The sequence below is a fragment of the Coregonus clupeaformis genome, chromosome 6 (assembly GCF_020615455.1).
Source record: "Coregonus clupeaformis isolate EN_2021a chromosome 6, ASM2061545v1, whole genome shotgun sequence".
Lineage (NCBI taxonomy): Eukaryota > Metazoa > Chordata > Actinopteri > Salmoniformes > Salmonidae > Coregonus > Coregonus clupeaformis.
Window position 1 is genome coordinate 39,217,104 of NC_059197.1, and position 19,641 is coordinate 39,236,744.

Below are 19,641 nucleotides of genomic sequence, written 5' to 3' on the forward strand. Positions count from 1 at the left end.
CAGTGTAGACATTGTTAATGTTGTAAATGGCTATTGTAGCTGGAAACCGCTGATTTTTTTATGGAATATCTACATAGGCGTACAGAGGCCCATTATCAGCAACCATCAGTCCTGTGTTCCAATGGCACGTTGTGTTTGCTAATCCAAGTTGATCATTTTAAAAGGCTAATTGATCATTAGAAAACCCTTTTGCAATTATGTTAGCACAGCTGAAAACTGTTGTGCTGATTAAAGAAGCAATACAACTGGCCTTCTTGAGACTAGTTGAGTATCTGGAGCATCAGCAATTGTGGGTTCGATTACAGGCTCAAAATGGCCAGAAACAAATAACTTTCTTCTGACACTCGTCAGTCTATTCTTGTTCTGAGAATTGAAGGCTATTCCATGCGAGAAATTTCCAAGAAACTGAAGATCTCGTACAACGCTGTGTACTACTCCCTTCACAGAACCGTGCAAACTGGCTCTAACCAGAATAGAAAGAGGAGTGGGCGGCCCCGGTGCACAACTGAGCAAGAGGACAAATACATTAGTGTCTAGTTTGAGAAATAGACACCTCACAGGTCCTCAACTGGCAGCTTCATTAAATAGTACCCGCAAAACACCAGTCTCAATGTCAACAGTGAAGAGGCGACTCCAGGATGCTGACCTTCTAGGCAGAGTTGCAAAGAAAAAGCCATATCTCAGATTGGCCAATAAAAATAAAAGATTAAAATGGGCAGTCTGAGATATGGCTTTTTCTTTGCAACTCTGCCTAGAAGGTCAGCATCCCGGAGTCGCCTCTTCAGCGTTGTACGAGATCTTCAGTTTCTTGGCAATTTCTTGCATGGAATAGCCTTCATTTCTCAGAACAAGAATAAATTGACGAGTTTCAGAAGAAAGTTATTTGTTTCTGGCCATTTTGAGCCTGTAATCGAACCCACAATTGCTGATGCTCCAGATACTCAACTAGTCTCAAGAAGGCCAGTTGTATTGCTTCTTTAATCAGCACAACAGTTTTCAGCTGTGCTAACATAATTGCAAAAGGGTTTTCTAATGATCAATTAGCCTTTTAAAATGATAAACTTGGATTAGCAAATACAATGTGCCATTGGAACACTGGACTGATGGTTGCTGATAATGGGCCTATGTAGATATTCCATTAAAAACCAGCTGTTTCCAGCTACAATAGCCATTTACAACATTAACAATGTCTACACTGTATTTCTGATCAATTTGATGTTATTTTAATGGACAACAAAATTGCTTTTCTTTCGAAAACAAGGACATTTCTAAGTGACCCCAAACTTTTGAACGATAGTGTACATTTGTCCAAAAACACACAACAGTACATCAGTAACATTTGTAAAAATAAAATAAAAAATAAAAAAATTATTCATTCATTCCACGACAAGGAATTTCTCGCTATTCTGTGTAGCAATGCAAATAAAATAATTACAAGTGATAGATGCAATCCTGTAACAAACATGTTTACAAATGTAACATTGTAGTAAAAAAAATACAAATCTGGCAGGCCAACCTCCCTCACAACATACCTTGTCTAGGGTGGTTAAGACCACACATCTAAACTTGTTATGATATAAACTTTCAAACACCTAGCAGAGGGACAGGACAACACATGCGCTACAGTCTACCCCTTAACCAATGTCAGGGTTAGAGTTCACTAAGAAGAAACATCAAGGAACATTGAAGTATTAGCAACGAACTGGAAGGCAAAAAGTTCAAGACAAGACCACAGGTAAACTATGGGTGGAAGGCAGGCAGGCAGGACCCGGCCGTAAACCTGTAAGGACAAGCAGGTGGTTAGGTCGGTGCTGTCCGTCCCGGTGTTGTGCTCTAGCAATGGCGCTCGACAGGGGTGCCCGTTGTTACCGTCAGAGTTTCCACAACAGGTGTGGACTTCCATGCTGTTGGAAGAGGAGGAAACTTCTCACCACACCACCTCCTGTCTGTGAATGCCTCATGCCTGGTCTTGGATCAGTCTCTGATAGTGAGGGTAATTGACTAAATGAGGAGTGGTGGCTGTTGAGGTTGGATGGGCTGGAGTAGACAATGTTTGTGGACTGGAGTAGAGTAGAGTGGTACTAGAGATGCCCACCCTAGTAGTGGAAAGAAGGGAAAGAAAGCCTGTATTTACAGAGGGATGGGGGTTCTAGTAGTAGCCTTGGTTAATAGGCCTCCTTCTGCGTGTGCATCTGTTCCTGGATCTTTGTTAGCATCTCTTGCATTCGCCGCAACTGTAGAGAGAAGAGAGGCCGCTGTCAGTCAAACACCCGCGACATGCAGCAATACAAAACAAAAGACAACACAGAATGAAGCGGGGACTGGGGAGATGCTCACAGGCTTTAGAACTTCTCATACCAATGTTTTACTTCCATGTGAGTGCACCAATAACCAAGTGCTACCAATCATAACAAAGCCAGCTACGTGACAATCGATCAATAGGATTCCCCATACCAGTCTACTCTCACCAGACTATCAGATTGTTAAGTCATATTGATGGATTCCTAATGCTAAACACTACTTTCACATTTGCACAGATCTGATTGTCTCAGAACACTACAAAATGCTGAAGTAGTGATTGTCTATATTTCATGACTGCAATGTAGTTGGCCTGGAACACAACCATTACTTCCACATGACTGCACCAATAACCAAGCCCTATCCAATTACAACCAAGCCAACAGTGCTGACAGACAACCGATCGATACGATTTGCCACCCCAGTCTATTCTGTCTTTAGACCATGTGACCCGATGATGATGGATGCGTGTGTGTTCATTCATGTATACAGTCCAGGTGGCTTGGAACCAGTGGTGGAAAAAGTACCCAATTGTCATACTATAGTAAAAGTATAGATACCTTAATAGAAAGTTCTTGTTAAGTGCGTGAATTGGACCATTTTCCTGTCCTGCTAAGTATTCCAAAATGTAATGAGTATTTTTGGGTGTCAGGTAAAATGTATGGAGTAAAAAGTACATTATTTTCTTTAGGAATGTAGTGAAGTAAAAGTAAAAGTTGTCAAAAATATCAATAGTAAAGTAAAGTACAAAACTACTTAAGTAGTAATTTAAAGTATTTTTACTTAAGTACTTTACACCACTGCCTGGAACACGACCATTACTTCTACGTCACTGCACCAATGACCAAGCCCTATCCAATGACCATCAAGCCAGCAGATTGATACAATTTGCCACCCCATTCGCTCTGTCTAGTGACCATGTAAACGAGGCTGGTGACTGTGTGTGTGTTCAGTCAGGTATACACATTCATTTCTGTAATTACTACATGCAAAGCCTGATAATTCAATAATGTGATATGCAGTATGAGTGTGAAAGATATGGTGCCTGCAGACACTATTATTTGCCCTGCATCCCCCCAATCCTACACACATCAAAATAGGATGAAATTATGGTGACAGTTTTGTGTTTCCAACGTTTTAATAATGGGAAGGGTTACATACCAATTTTTTTGGGAAATAACAGAAAATAATGTCTTCTTTTTTTAATGGCTCATGTCATTCAGGGGGGAATCTAACTTGATTTTTGTGTAAATGATGCACTGATATCAATGGAAGATCTGCGCCAAAAGTCAAGTTGTGCACGTGGGTCTCAAGGTAGGCCTCGGCAACGGATTCCAAATCTCAGGTTAGGGCATTTTTGTTGAGGTAGTGTTAACCTTAAAGAACCTCATCAGCTTTTAATCATAAAATATATAAATAAATAATATAAATAAATAATTATATGAAATTGGCACCATGGTGCCTTCGGACAGGGACAAACTCAAACAGGGAGAAGAGAACCATACAAGGGCTTCTTTCCATCTACAACACTACTCTACCCAGGCAGCGCGACCTGGCATATTATATTCTACAGCCAGACCTGGGTTCAAATAGTATTTGAATATAAAACATTATTTGTACCCAGATCTAGTCTTCTCCTACATTCATGTGCACCCCAGGGCTGTGTGCTGTTGTAGGGGCGCTGTTTTAGGGGCCGACTGTCACCCCTAACCCCTTCCTCAGACCAGACCCCCATCACCCCACCTGACTGGGGTCTTCAGGGGCACCTGCATGTATGGATGGAATGTATATACTGTATGATTGACAGCCTGGAGGACTCAGGAGGCCTCAGGTTCAGTCCCTGGGTCTAGGCCCGGGTCAGAGTGGGGTTCTAGGGTTGGGTCTGAGTGTCGTCGTGGTACCTCTTCATCTTTCTCTCGGATCAGCTTCTCCGTCTCTGTGTCTGTGGTACTTGGTATCACAGGGATGGGGAAGTCTGTGCCACTCTCCCTGGTCAGTTTACTACAGAAGTAGAGTGGAGAAAGACAATATGATTCATAGTTTGTGGGTGTATATGTTGTTAGAGTTTGTGACTATATGTTAGTGTGAATTGTACTTGAGCTACATTATGTTTGTATAAGAGTAACAATACGTGCAGCATTAAGATACCTGATCCAAGCTATAAACAACACATGACAGTGTATGAGATCATGGTCTGTGTGAGTGTGTGTGTCCGTACTTGCGGTTGCGTTCCTTCACCACCATGCGGGTCATGCTCTGGATGCAGTGAGCCCTGTAGTTCTCATAGTGGGTCTCCCGTGTCACATCCTTCAGGTCCTGCATGTGTGTCCTCACCAACATGTTCCTTAGCTTCACAAAGTCACAGTGCGCAGAGTTCTCCACTGTCAAGAGTAACAGAGTGTGTGTTAGGTTAGGGCAGTGTTTCCCTAAACCTTTCATGTCCACATCCCGGTTTAACCCTAAACCTAATCCTTCATGTCCACATCCTGGTTTAACCCTAAACCTAACCCTTCATGTCCACATCCCGGTTTAACCCTAAACCTAACCCTTCATGTCCACATCCCGGTTTAACCCTAAACCTTTCATGTCCACATCCCGGTTTAAACCTAAACCTAATCCTTCATGTCCACATCCCGGTTTAACCCTAAACCTACATGTCCACATCCCGGTTTAACCCTAAACCTAACCCTTCATGTCCACATCCCGGTTTAACCCTAAACCTAATCCTTCATGTCCACATCCCGGTTTAACCCTAAACCTAATCCTTCATGTCCACATCCCGGTTCAACCCTAACCCTAGCTTCATGTCCACACCCCGTTTCACCCCCAACCCTAACCCTAGCCTCAACCACAACCCTAGCTTCATGTCCACATCCCGATTCATCCCTAACCCCTAGCCCCAACCCTAACCCTAGCCATAGCTTCATGTCTACATCTCAGTTCAACCTTAACCTCAACCTCAACTATAACCCTAGCTTCATGTCCACATCCCAGTTCAACCCTAACCCTAGCTCCAGCCTCAACCCTAACGTAATAAGACCCCGACACACAATAACTAAATAATAATGGTGTAACAGGGTTACCTTCCACGATGCCCCAGGGGTAGAGACGACCCCGGACCCTCTTCCCTTTGGCCTCCACGACTGTGTTGCTGCCGATCACTGCAAACGGTATACTGTCCTGGAAGCGGGAGACAGGGGTAGGGAGAGAGAGCAAGAGAGGTGAATATGAATTAAGTGAATAAAGTACAAAGAGGGGGGAATATATCTGTGGTTACGATGAGGTAATGCAGTCAGTGGAAAATGCTGCAATGCAGATCTACCCATTTCTCCATCTCTCTCTCTCTCTCCCCCTACTTGGAATGGACAGAGCACACTGTCAGGGCACATGAGGTCACAGACACGGCTCTATGAGGGGGAGAGGCTGAGACACCATTCTGGCCTGTCCTGGCTGCACAGCCACAGCCTGCCCTCTAATGCACCGGTACACACAGAGATCAATAGGATTCACAAACAGATGACTTTTCAAGGCTGTGTGCTCAATAATAACATGGTTACGGACATCATCTGTAATCTGGGCTTCCTATCCCAGCATTTCTGTATTGCAGACAGGTTGTTTATGATGACCAGTGTCCTTTATGTTGCTATACTTCCTCAACTAGTGATGTGAGGTTTGGATAAATGTGGTTCACCTTGAGCTCCTGATCCTGCTGTTTGAAGTCCTCATCCTCATCAGAGTCACAGTCTGGGAACTGGTAGATCTTAATCCCAAACTGCTGGATCTCCTCTCGGATCTACAGGAAGATGGAGGGAGGGACAGAGGGAGGGAGGGAGGGAGGGACAGAGGGAGGGAGGGAGGGAGGGAGGGAGGGAGGGAGGGAGGGAGGGACAGAGGGAGGGAGGGAGGGAGGGAGGGAGGGAGGGAGGGAGGGAGGGAGGGAGGGAGGGAGGGAGGGAGGGAGGGAGGGAGGGAGGGAGGGAGGGAGGGAGGGAAGGAAGGAAGAGGAGAACATTAAACTACTGTTTAGAATCCTGTGATTGAGGACGGACAAACAAGAAGATCAAGGAGCAAAAACAAATCCATCAAAACGGTCACCTGGAAATAAAAATGTTTTAGAAATTTGCTAACACCAATGTCCCCTGTCCATTTCTTATTTGTACAGAGCCATGGTATTCAGACAAGCAGACACAGATGGAAAAGCGAGTTAGAGTGTGGCTTGCCTTGAATTTCTTTTTCTTGACCTCGGTGGGTGTGAGTGTATCTGCCTTTGCCAGGATTGGCACAATGTTGACCTTCTCATGAAGGGCCTTCATAAACTCCACATCCAGAGGCCTCAGACTGAGACAGATACAAGACATGACATACATTTTTAGTAATTTTGCAGACTAAATGACCAGAGCAACTTACAATTAAGGACAACACTGAGAAAACAACCAAAACACATTGTATATGTGGAAACATGGGCATAGACAACAACACTGACAAAACTTGGATATGGTTAAGAGATAAAGGGATCATTATGGTAATCCAAATTAAGGTAATCTTCATAAAACCATATTTTCAAGGATAGTAGTAGTATCTAATATTGGTCAGCAGAGGGAGTTATCTTCTCATTACAGGTTTGCAGCAGTGCTTCAGCGCTAATGATGGTGCTCAAGATTTCTCCTTTCAATGAACACAGCGGCGTGAAACAGACCGTAAACTCAGACAAAAGTACCGCATCAGCATTTACCCCAACGATTGTACAGAAAGTTTAGTTCTGCAGCATCTGCCCCGCAAAATGGATAGAACGTTTAGCACTTCACCAGATGCAGATTTCCCTGGAGGCAGCAGAGCAGGGTAGTTCTAGATTCCAGGGAAACCCAATGCATTTAGAATGCATGGAACATGGTGCAAACCAACATGGTGCATAGTGGAAACCCTCTCGGTGGTAGTGAAGGAAGGTAGAAGGGGAAAATAAACTATTCTAAGAGTATTGAGACAGCCAATATGTCTGTCTATCTCCATAGAAGAAAGGATTCCATTTAAAGAGTATTGAGACAGAGATTACATGTCGTAGCTGACGTACCCGTGTCCGAAGGGAGAGATGAAGTAGAGGCAGCAGTGGACTCTGTTATCCTGGATGTTCTTCCTGTTCAGTCCACTCTCGTCCCTGAAGTACTGCTCAAACTGCTGGTCGATGTAGTCCGCCACTGACTTCCAGCTAGGGCGGTGGGGGAGACACAGAGACACACCAGCACTGAGGCAATACTGCAGAGACAGCCACCCTACAACTAACCATACCAACCCTAACCCACTGACTTCCAGCTAGGGCGGTGGGGGAGACACAGAGACACACCAGCACTGAGGCAATACTGCAGAGACAGCCACCCTACAACTAACCATACCAACCCTAACCCACTGACTTCCAGCTAGGGGCGGTGGGGGAGACACAGAGACACACCAGCACTGAGGCAATACTGCAGAGACAGCCACCCTACAACTAACCATACCAACCCTAACCCACTGACTTCCAGCTAGGGCGGTGGGGGAGACACAGAGACACACCAGCACTGAGGCAATACTGCAGAGACAGCCACCCTACAACTAACCATACCAACCCTAACCCACTGACTTCCAGCTAGGGCGGTGGGGGAGACACAGAGACACACCAGCACTGAGGCAATACTGCAGAGACAGCCACCCTACAACTAACCATACCAACCCTAACCCACTGACTTCCAGCTAGGGGCGGTGGGGGAGACACAGAGACACACCAGCACTGAGGCAATACTGCAGAGACAGCCACCCTACAACTAACCATACCAACCCTAACCCACTGACTTCCAGCTAGGGCGGTGGGGGAGACACAGAGACACACCAGCACTGAGGCAATACTGCAGAGACAGCCACCCTACAACTAACCATACCAACCCTAACCCACTGACTTCCAGCTAGGGCGGTGGGGGAGACACAGAGACACACCAGCACTGAGGCAATACTGCAGAGACAGCCACCCTACAACTAACCATACCAACCCTAACCCACTGACTTCCAGCTAGGGCGGTGGGGGAGACACAGAGACACACCAGCACTGAGGCAATACTGCAGAGACAGCCACCCTACAACTAACCATACCAACCCTAACCCACTGACTTCCAGCTAGGGCGGTGGGGGGAGACACAGAGACACACCAGCACTGAGGCAATACTGCAGAGACAGCCACCCTACAACTAACCATACCAACCCTAACCCACTGACTTCCAGCTAGGGCGGTGGGAGAGACACAGAGACACACCAGCACTGAGGCAATACTGCAGAGACAGCCACCCTACAACTAACCATACCAACCCTAACCCACTGACTTCCAGCTAGGGCGGTGGGGGAGACACAGAGACACACCAGCACTGAGGCAATACTGCAGAGACAGCCACCCTACAACTAACCATACCAACCCTAACCCACTGACTTCCAGCTAGGGCGGTGGGGGAGACACAGAGACACACCAGCACTGAGGCAATACTGCAGAGACAGCCACCCTACAACTAACCATACCAACCCTAACCCACTGACTTCCAGCTAGGGGCGGTGGGGGAGACACAGAGACACACCAGCACTGAGGCAATACTGCAGAGACAGCCACCCTACAACTAACCATACCAACCCTAACCCACTGACTTCCAGCTAGGGCGGTGGGGGGAGACACAGAGACACACCAGCACTGAGGCAATACTGCAGAGACAGCCACCCTACAACTAACCATACCAACCCTAACCCACTGACTTCCAGCTAGGGCGGTGGGAGAGACACAGAGACACACCAGCACTGAGGCAATACTGCAGAGACAGCCACCCTACAACTAACCATACCAACCCTAACCCACTGACTTCCAGCTAGGGCGGTGGGGGAGACACAGAGACACACCAGCACTGAGGCAATACTGCAGAGACAGCCACCCTACAACTAACCATACCAACCCTAACCCACTGACTTCCAGCTAGGGGCGGTGGGGGAGACACAGAGACACACCAGCACTGAGGCAATACTGCAGAGACAGCCACCCTACAACTAACCATACCAACCCTAACCCACTGACTTCCAGCTAGGGCGGTGGGGGAGACACAGAGACACACCAGCACTGAGGCAATACTGCAGAGACAGCCACCCTACAACTAACCATACCAACCCTAACCCACTGACTTCCAGCTAGGGCGGTGGGGGAGACACAGAGACACACCAGCACTGAGGCAATACTGCAGAGACAGCCACCCTACAACTAACCATACCAACCCTAACCCACTGACTTCCAGCTAGGGCGGTGGGGGAGACACAGAGACACACCAGCACTGAGGCAATACTGCAGAGACAGCCACCCTACAACTAACCATACCAACCCTAACCCACTGACTTCCAGCTAGGGCGGTGGGGGAGACACAGAGACACACCAGCACTGAGGCAATACTGCAGAGACAGCCACCCTACAACTAACCATACCAACCCTAACCCACTGACTTCCAGCTAGGGCGGTGGGGGAGACACAGAGACACACCAGCACTGAGGCAATACTGCAGAGACAGCCACCCCTACAACTAACCATACCAACCCTAACCCACTGACTTCCAGCTAGGGCGGTGGGGGAGACACAGAGACACACCAGCACTGAGGCAATACTGCAGAGACAGCCACCCTACAACTAACCATACCAACCCTAACCCACTGACTTCCAGCTAGGGCGGTGGGAGAGACACAGAGACACACCAGCACTGAGGCAATACTGCAGAGACAGCCACCCTACAACTAACCATACCAACCCTAACCCACTGACTTCCAGCTAGGGCGGTGGGGGAGACACAGAGACATCAGTACTGAGAAAAGGCAGACAGTCATTCCCCTACTGTATTTTTATTTATTTATTTTATTTCCCCTTTATTTAACCAGGTAAGCCATTTGAGAACAAGTTCTCATTTACAACTGCGACCTGGCCAAGATAAAGCAAAGCAGTGCGATAAAAACAACAACACAGAGTTACATATGGGGTAAAACAAAACATAAAGTCAAAAATACAACAGAAAATATATATACAGTGTGTGCAAATGTAGCAAGTTATGGAGGTAAGGCAATAAATAGGCTAGTGCAAAATAATTACAATTAGTATTAACACTGGAATGATAGATGTGCAAGAGATGATATGCAAATACAGATACTGGGGTGCATATGAGCAAAAATAAATAACAATATAGGGATGAGGTAGTTGGGTGGGCTAATTTCAGATGGGCTGTGTACAGGTATACTGAGCTATACTGCAACTGTACCTCAAACTGCTTCATGCAACAATACAAAGCCTAATTGCAATAACAATTTGACGAAGGCATTATACCTGGGCTGTTATCATAAAAATCATGACTACTGTATTGAAGACTACCTCTTATATCCAAAGGTTAAGATCAACTCAATACCTTGAACTTACTCAGCTCTGCCTTAGGATCATAACAGTTTAGTCATTTCATGTGTTTTCCTGACATCAAAGAAGAGTCCTATGAAGGATGTTTGACATATACCATTCAGTGTTATTGACAGCGTCTCCAAAGCCAGGGGTGTCTACGATGGTGAGCTTCAGCTTGACGCCCTTCTCCTCAATGTCCACTGTGTGTTTAGTTATCTCCACTGTCTGAGTTATCCGCTCTGGGGTTAAAACACACACATTTCCTCAGCAGCTGGCCATTTATATAATTAATTCATTAATTTATTTATTCAGAAGATGAGACACAAAAATGGCCGCCTCACCCTCAGCATTGAGTAGCTTCCTGTCCTTGTAGAGGTCTGTGAGGAAGAGGCTGTTGACCAGGGTGGACTTCCCCAGACCAGACTCCCCTGCTACCATCAGGGTGAAGTCAAAGCCCTTCTTGACAGACTTACGGTGCACCTGGTTTGGCAGTGTGGCAAAGCCCACGTATTCCTTGTCTTGGTCCTGAGAAAGCAGGAGAAACACAGAGACGCCATTTTAAACACATTGCTGAATTCTGGTGGCGGAACATCTGCGAGTTACAGTAAATAATTCCCAATAAAAAGGTAACACCTCCCACACATACAGTTGAAGTCGGAAGTTTACATACACCTTAGCCAAATACATTTAAACTCAGTTTTTCACAATTCCTGACATTAAAAATTCCCTGTCTTAGGTCAGTTAGGATCACCACTTTATTTTAAGAATGTGAAATGTCAGAATAATAGTAGAGATAATTATTTATTTAAGCTTTTATTTATTTCATCACATTCCCAGTGGGTCAGAAGTTTACATACACTCAATTAGTATTTGGTAGCATTGCCTTTAAATTGTTTAACTTGGGTCAAACGTTTCGGGTAGCCTTCCACAAGCTTCCCACAATAAGTTGGGTGAATTTTGGCCCATTCCTCCTGACAGAGCTGGTGTAACTGAGTCAGGTTTGTAGGCGTCCTTGCTCGCACACGCTTTTTCAGTTCTGCCCACAAATGTTCTATAGGATTGAGGTCAGGGCTTGTGATGGCCACTCCAATACCTTGACTTTGTTGTCCTTAAGCCATTTTGCCACAACTTTGGAAGTATGCTTGGGGTCATTGTCCATTTGGAAGACCCATTTGCGACCAAACTTTAACTTCCTGACTGATGTCTTGAGATGTTGCTTCAATATATCCACATAATTGTCCTTCCTCATGATGCCATCTATTTTGTGAAGTGCACCAGTCCCTACTGCAGCAAAGCATCCCCACAGCATGATGCTTCCACCCCGTGCTTCACGGTTGGGATGGTGTTCTTCTGCTTGGAAGCACCCCCCTTTTTCCTCCAAACATAACGATGGTCATTATGACCAAACAGTTATATTTTTGTTTCATCAGACCAGAGGACATTTCTCCAAAAAGTACGATCTTTGTCCCCATGTGCAGTTGCAAACGGTAGTCTGGCTTTTTTATGGCAGTTTTGGAGCAGTGGCTTCTTCCTTGCTGAGAGGCCTTTCAGGTTATGTCGATATAGGACTTGTTTTACTGTGGATGTATATACTGTTGTACCTGTTTCCTCCAGCATCTTCACAAGGTCCTTTGCTGTTGTTCTGGGATTGATTTGCACTTTTCGCACCAAAGTACGTTCATCTCTAGGAGACAGAATGTGTCTCCTTCCTGAGCGGTATGACGGCTGCGTGGTCCCATGGTGTTTATACTTGCGTACTATTGTTTGTACAGATGACCGTGGTACCTTCAGGCATTTGGAAATTGCTACCAAGGATGAACCAGACTTGGAGGTCTACAATGTTTTCTGAGGTCTTGGCTGATTTCTTTTGATTTTCCCATGATGTCAAGCAAAGAGGCACTGAGTTGGAAGGTAGGCCTTGAAATACATCCACAGGTACACCTCCAATTGACTCAAATGATGTCAATTAGCCTATCAGAAGCTTCTAAAGCCATGACATCATTTTCTGGAATTTTCCAAGCTGTTTAAAGGCACAGTCAACTTAGTGTATGTAAACTTCTGACCCACTGGAATTGTGATACAGTGAATTATAAGTGAAGTAATCTGTCTGTAAACAATTGTTGGAAAAATTACTTGTGTTATGCACAAAGTAGATGTCCTAACCGACCTGCCATAACTATAGTTTGTTAACAAGAAATGTGTGGAGTGGTTCAAAAACTAGTTTTAATGACTCCAACCTAAGTGTATCTAAACTTCCGACTTCAACTGTAAATACGTCTTTCAAACCTAAAGCCATTTCAACAGATGTAGGATATTGAATGAAGCCATTGTCAACACATCAGAACACACTACCATCTTTGACCAACATCAGTTTCAAAGCGAAAGCCACAAACTGAGTCATCGGCCAGACACACAACCAAAGTTCCCAAGTAAACATCACTGGAAATGGCCTGAACCTGCTGCTAGTGCTGCTCTGAGGCTAAAGCACAGACTCTTTGGACAAGAGAGGTGATAACCCAACCCATGTTGCCCATAGTGTTGCCTCTGGTCTCTACACCCTACACGGTCCCCCTGGCCTGAAGTTTACCTGTGGAAAGTCATAGGGGTCAAAGCGGCCCCAGGGGCTCTTGGGCCTGGTGGGACTGAGGGGAGACTGCATGTCATAGTGATCCACCATCCCACCTCCACCCAGCTGCAGCCTCCCTATGCCCTGGTTGTCTGACTGGGCCCTGCCACCCGCCGTGGGGGGGCGCAAAAAGGTGGGGGTTCCAGAGGTGGGCATCCCGGGGGTGTTGGGGGGGCTGTCGCCCCCCTCCGCCTCCCTGTCCACCGGGTCGGGGCTGTGCTCATAGCCGGGCGGAGGCTGGTGGGGGTGTGGGTGGCCCCCGTTGTGGTGGGGGTCTTGTTGCATGATGTTCTCCAACTCAGAGTCTTCAGAGTCATCCTTGGAATGGCTTGAGTGCTAAGGGCAGGGGGGGCAGGAAGCGGTACGGGTGGGTGTTTTCCGGGTGGGTGGGAGAGGTGATGCGGAGAAGAGTGGACGGACGGGAGTAAAGGTTGGAGCAGGAGGGAGGTTAATATATATCGGAAGGAAAACAAGGAGCGAAGGTAACAGGGGCAACATAAGAATCAACAGGAAAGAAAGAAGAAAATGCAGAGTGGTTATAGACACTGAATGTGTTGATGGAGAGAAACAACCTAAGAAATAATTAGTATAAGTGCAAGGTAGGCCTAGTTCTCTAGGGGTTAGAGAAGATTCACTCGAAGAAACAGCGAGGAAACAAGATATTGACTGACTGATTCACTAGAGAGACCACCAGAGAAGCTACAAGGTTAACAATGTAAGAGGGGAGGGTAAATATTTGTGCTGATGGGAGGAATGCCGATATCAAATGCAGAGGAAGAAGAGATCTGTGATGGCCGTTAAACTAATAACAACCACAGCCTCCGATTCTGATGCAAGAGAACACACTCACTCTGTTCAATACTATGGAGTGCCAAAAATATAACCTATATGTTAAAGGGTCCTCCGCTAGAGTAGATAACTCATCATCATTTGAGTATTAGTATTTTATTAGGATCCCCATTAGCTGTTGCTGAAGCAGCAGCTACATTTCCTGGGGTCCACACAAAACACGACATAATACAGAACATTAATAGACAAGAACAGCTCAAGGACAGAACTACATACAGTGGGGAAAAAAAGTATTTAGTCAGCCACCAATTGTGCAAGTTCTCCCACTTAAAAAGATGAGGCCTGTAATTTTCATCATAGGTACACGTCAACTATGACAGACAACTTGAGAATTTTTTTTCCAGAAAATCACATTGTAGGATTTTTTATGAATTTATTTACAAATTATGGTGGAAAATAAGTATTTGGTCACCTACAAACAAGCAAGATTTCTGGCTCTCACAGACCTGTAACTTCTTCTTTAAGAGGCTCCTCTGTCCTCCACTCATTACCTGTATTAATGGCACCTGTTTGAACTTGTTATCAGTATAAAAGACACCTGTCCACAACCTCAAACAGTCACACTCCAAACTCCACTATGGCCAAGACCAAGGAGCTGTCAAAGGACACCAGAAACAAAATTGTAGACCTGCACCAGGCTGGGAAGACTGAATCTGCAATAGGTAAGCAGCTTGGTTTGAAGAAATCAACTGTGGGAGCAATTATTAGGAAATGGAAGACATACAAGACCACTGATAATCTCCCTCGATCTGGGGCTCCACGCAAGATCTCACCCCATGGGGTCAAAATGATCACAAGAACGGTGAGCAAAAATCCCAGAACCACACGGGGGGACCTAGTGAATGACCTGCAGAGAGCTGGGACCAAAGTAACAAAGCCTACCATCAGTAACACACTACGCTGCCAGGGACTCAAATCCTGCAGTGCCAGACGTGTCCCCCTGCTTAAGCCAGTACATGTCCAGGCCCGTCTGAAGTTTGCTAGAGTGCATTTGGATGATCCAGAAGAGGATTGGGAGAATGTCATATGGTCAGATGAAACCAAAATGTAACTTTTTGGTAAAAACTCAACTCGTCGTGTTTGGAGGACAAAGAATGCTGAGTTGCATCCAAAGAACACCATACCTACTGTGAAGCATGGGGGTGAAAACATCATGCTTTGGGGCTGTTTTTCTGCAAAGGGACCAGGACGACTGATCCGTGTAAAGGAAAGAATGAATGGGGCCATGTATCGTGAGATTTTGAGTGAAAACCTCCTTCCATCATCAAGGGCATTGAAGATTAAACGTGGCTGGGTCTTTCAGCATGACAATGATCCCAAACACACCGCCCGGGCAACGAAGGAGTGGCTTCGTAAGAAGCATTTCAAGGTCCTGGAGTGGCCTAGCCAGTCTCCAGATCTCAACCCCATAGAAAATCTTTGGAGGGAGTTGAAAGTGTGTTGCCCAGCGACAGCCCCAAAACATCACTGCTCTAGAGGAGATCTGCATGGAGGAATGGGCCAAAACACCAGCAACAGTGTGTGAAAACCTTGTGAAGACTTACAGAAAATGTTTGACCTGTGTCATTGCCAACAAAGGGTATATAACAAAGTATTGAGAAACTTTTGTTATTGACCAAATACTTATTTTCCACCATAATTTGCAAATAAATTCATAAAAAATCCTACAATGTGATTTTCTGGATTTTTTTTCCTCATTTTGTCTGTCATAGTTGACGTGTACCTATGATGATAATTACAGGCCTCTGTCATCTTTTTAAGTGGGAGAACTTGCACAATTGGTGGCTGACTAAATACTTTTTCCCCCCACTGTAATTGAAATGACCATCCTGAACTTCCAGGAAATGGGAGGATATATCTTGTTTAAAAGTGTAGTGCCGTGGCTGCTGGCTCAAAAGATTCTCCCTGCTCAGCAGATTCAGCCTTGGTATGGTAGACTCTGGAGTCTGGGTGGCACCCTATTCCCTATGGGCCCTGGTCAAAAGTAATGCACTATATAGGGAATAGGGTGCCATTTGGGACGCAAGCTGGGACATCACAATTCAATAGAAGGTACGGTACTGTAGCCACGTGGATGATAAAGAGTGGAGGAAACTGTTTAATAGGTTACATCAGAAGTTACACCACACCAGAAGGACAGGAGACACTGCCAGATTGCACAGATGACTCCAGACTGCACAGATAATAGAAAAATGCCATGACACCACATCTGGGTCGCATTTGTGTGCGCTTCTCTCTCCACAACAAAATATGATTTGAGTTGATAGAGTAGAGCTAAAGCAAATTGACCTCTAAATGATGAATGAACCCTCTTGATTACTAGATGACTACTCAAATGAATTGCTGCTGTATATGGTGTCATACAGCTTCAAACACAAACATTCATGAACACACACTTTGTTATGACATCAACAAGGACTCAAACATGACATCAAACATCAGGCGTTTGGACATTTCTCCCAAGGATGAACCAGACTTGTGGAGATCTACATAATTTTCTGGAATTTTCCAAGCTGTTTAAAGGCACAGTTAACTTAATGTATGTAATCTTCTGACCCACTGGAATTGTGACACAGTGAATTATAAGTGAAATAATCTGTCTGTAAACAATTGTTGTAAAAATTACTTGTGTCATGCACAAAGTAGATGTCCTAACCGACTTGCCAAAACTATAGTTTGTTTAACAAGAAATTTGTGGAGTGGTTGAAAAACAAGTTAATGACTGTATTCTATACTATCTATTGCATCTTAGCCTATGCCGCTCTGACAATGACATTGCTCATCCATATATTTATATATTCTTATTCCATTCCTTAACTTAGATGTGTGTATTAGATATTTGTTGTGGAACTGTTAGATATTACTTGCTAGATATTACTGCACTGTCGGAACTAGAAGCACAAGCATTTCGCTACACTCGCAATAACATCTGCTAACCATGTGTATGTGACCAATACATTTGATTTGATCTATTCATATGGGTGTGTCACTCTCAACACATACTGGTAGACAGAGGAAACTTGATTAAAACCTATTGGTTTTAAACATGTCAACTCAAATGTCATTTACACAATGACTGATCAATTTGTGGTGATTAGTAACAGCACTCTCATTTTCAAATCTACCTTAACCTGTCAATCACAACTACATGCTATTTTATTTTTGTCCCTTCTCTGCCTTTTCCCGAACCACAAGAGTAAACCATCTACAGTGAGGGAAAAAAGGATTTGATCCCCTGCTGATTTTGTACGTTTGCCCACTGACAAAGACATGATCAGTCTATAATTTTAATGGTAGGTTTATTTGAACAGTGAGAGACAGAATAACAACAAAAAAATCCAGAAAAACGTATGTCAAAAATGTTATAAATTGATTTGCATTTTAATGAGGGAAATAAGTATTTGACCCCTCTGCAAAACATGACTTAGTACTTGGTGGCAAAACCCTTGTTGGCAATCACAGAGGTCAGACGTTTCTTGTAGTTGGCCACCAGGTTTGCACACATCTCAGGAGGGAAGGAGGTTCTCACCCAAGATTTGACGGTACATGGCCCCGTCCATCGTCCCTTTGATGCGGTGAAGTTGTCCTGTCCCCTTAGCAGAAAAATACCCCCAAAGCATAATGTTTCCATCTCCATGTTTGACGGTGGAGATGGTGTTCTTGGGGTCATAGGCAGCATTCCTCCTCCTCCAAACACGGCGAGTTGAGTTGATGCCAAAGAGCATTTTGGTCTCATCTGACCACAACACTTTCACCCAGTTCTCCTCTGAATCATTCAGATGTTCATTGGAAAACTTCAGGCGGGCCTGTATATGTGCTTTCTTGAGCAGGGGGACCTTGCGGGCGCTGCATGATTTCAGTCCTTCACGGCGTAGTGTGTTACCAATTATTTTCTTGGTGATTATGGTCCCAGCTGCCTTGAGATCATTGACAAGATCCTCCCGTGTAGTTCTGGGCTGATTCTTCACCGTTCTCAGGATCATTGCAACTCCACGAGGTGAGATCTTGCATGGAGCCCCAGGCTGAGGGAGATTGACAGTTATTTTGTGTTTCTTCCATTTGCGAATAATTGCACCAACTGTTGTCACCTTCTCACCAAGCTGCTTGGCGATGGTCTTGTAGCCCATTCCAGCCTTGTGTAGGTCTACAATCTTGTCCCTGACATCCTTGGAGAGCTCTTTGGTCTTGGCCATGGTGGAAAGTTTGGAATCTGATTGATTGATTGCTTCTGTGGACAGGTGTCTTTTATACAGGTAACAAGCTGAAATTAGGAGCACTCCCTTTAAGAGTGTGCTCCTAATCTCAACTCGTTACCTGTATAAAAGACACCTGGGAGCCAGAAATCTTTCTGATTGAGAGGGGGTCAAAAACGTATTTCCCTCATTAAAATGCAAATCAATTCATAACATTTTTGACATGTGTTTTTCTGGATTGTTTTGTTGTTATTCTGTCTCTCACTGTTCAAATAAACCTACCATTAAAATTATAGACTGATCATTTCTTTGTCAGTGGGCAAACGTACAAAATCAGCAGGGGATAAAATACTTTTTTCCCTCACTGTGCCTTACCTGATGACAACACCTACAATTCATGAGACCAACAAAGGCAGAGCCCTTTTGTGTAGCTAGACCTGTAAAGGGATATCCCTCCCTGCAGTTCTCAGACTAGAGACTAGTGTTCCATCCCAAATGGCACCCTATTCCCCATGGGCCCTGGTCAAAAGCAGTACACTATATTAAGAATAGGATGCCATTTGAGATGCAGATTGGTGCTCATGTCCTTAGGGCTGATGCTGAAGTTACCATAGCCATGCATGCCCTCCGTACCCCAGTTTGTGCAAAGAATCCCCAGCCTGCTCCACTATGAATATTACAGTGGTATTGAGAGGGCTAGGAGGCTATTTTACATTTACATTTTAGTCTTTTAGCAGACGCTCTTATCCAGAGCGACTTAGCTCTAGGGAAACCATAGCAATGAGAGTAAACTGGCGTTATCGGTCCATATCTCTCCTCAATAGAGCAGACACAGTCATGATACCTTGCTGTTCTTCCAGGTTTCAGCTCTGTGAACAGACACACAACAAGCCTTTCTTTGGATCAGTAGTAAACAACTCTGAACTTCTAACTGGTTCCAACAGGAACTAGTAAACTAGAAAGTAAACAGGCCTCCTGTAGCTCAGTTGGTAGAGCATGGCGCTTGCAACGCCAGGGTTGTGGGTTCGATTCCCCACGGGGGGCCAGTATGAAAAATGTATGCACTCACTAACTGTAAGTCGCTCTGGATAAGAGCGTCTGCTAAATGACTAAAATGTAAATGTAAATGAACTACAAAGGGGTCTAAAGCATGTGGACAATTAACTTAACATTTTCAAGTACATTGTTGCCAGTCCTTGGTATGTATGAATCTTAGATTGTCCTTCCACATGGTTCTCAGGATAATAGGAGAT

At 45.1% G+C, this 19,641-nt stretch overlaps 1 protein-coding gene across 11 annotated transcripts in view; it reads right to left on the reverse strand.

The window, feature by feature from the left end:
- Positions 1–1,276: 1,276 nt before the first annotated feature.
- LOC121567913 (septin-4-like) overlaps positions 1,277–19,641 on the reverse strand; it is a 102,805-nt gene continuing 84,440 nt past the window's right edge. For 6 of the 11 annotated variants that reach the window (XM_045220544.1, XM_045220532.1, XM_045220536.1 and 3 more), the window contains 9 exons: positions 13,308–13,682; positions 11,062–11,245; positions 10,836–10,959; positions 7,367–7,501; positions 6,519–6,636; positions 5,990–6,091; positions 5,382–5,478; positions 4,517–4,679; positions 3,471–4,299 (listed from right to left, as the gene is read on the reverse strand). In XM_045220544.1, the coding sequence (XP_045076479.1) occupies positions 4,116–4,299; positions 4,517–4,679; positions 5,382–5,478; positions 5,990–6,091; positions 6,519–6,636; positions 7,367–7,501; positions 10,836–10,959; positions 11,062–11,245; positions 13,308–13,682 (1,482 nt within the window). In that variant the 3' untranslated portion in view covers positions 3,471–4,115. Of the gene's footprint in view, positions 2,235–3,470; positions 4,300–4,516; positions 4,680–5,381; positions 5,479–5,989; positions 6,092–6,518; positions 6,637–7,366; positions 7,502–10,835; positions 10,960–11,061; positions 11,246–13,307; positions 13,683–19,641 lie in introns of those variants that run through there. The other 5 variants (XM_045220548.1, XM_045220550.1, XM_045220549.1 and 2 more) reach the window with 3 other exon arrangements.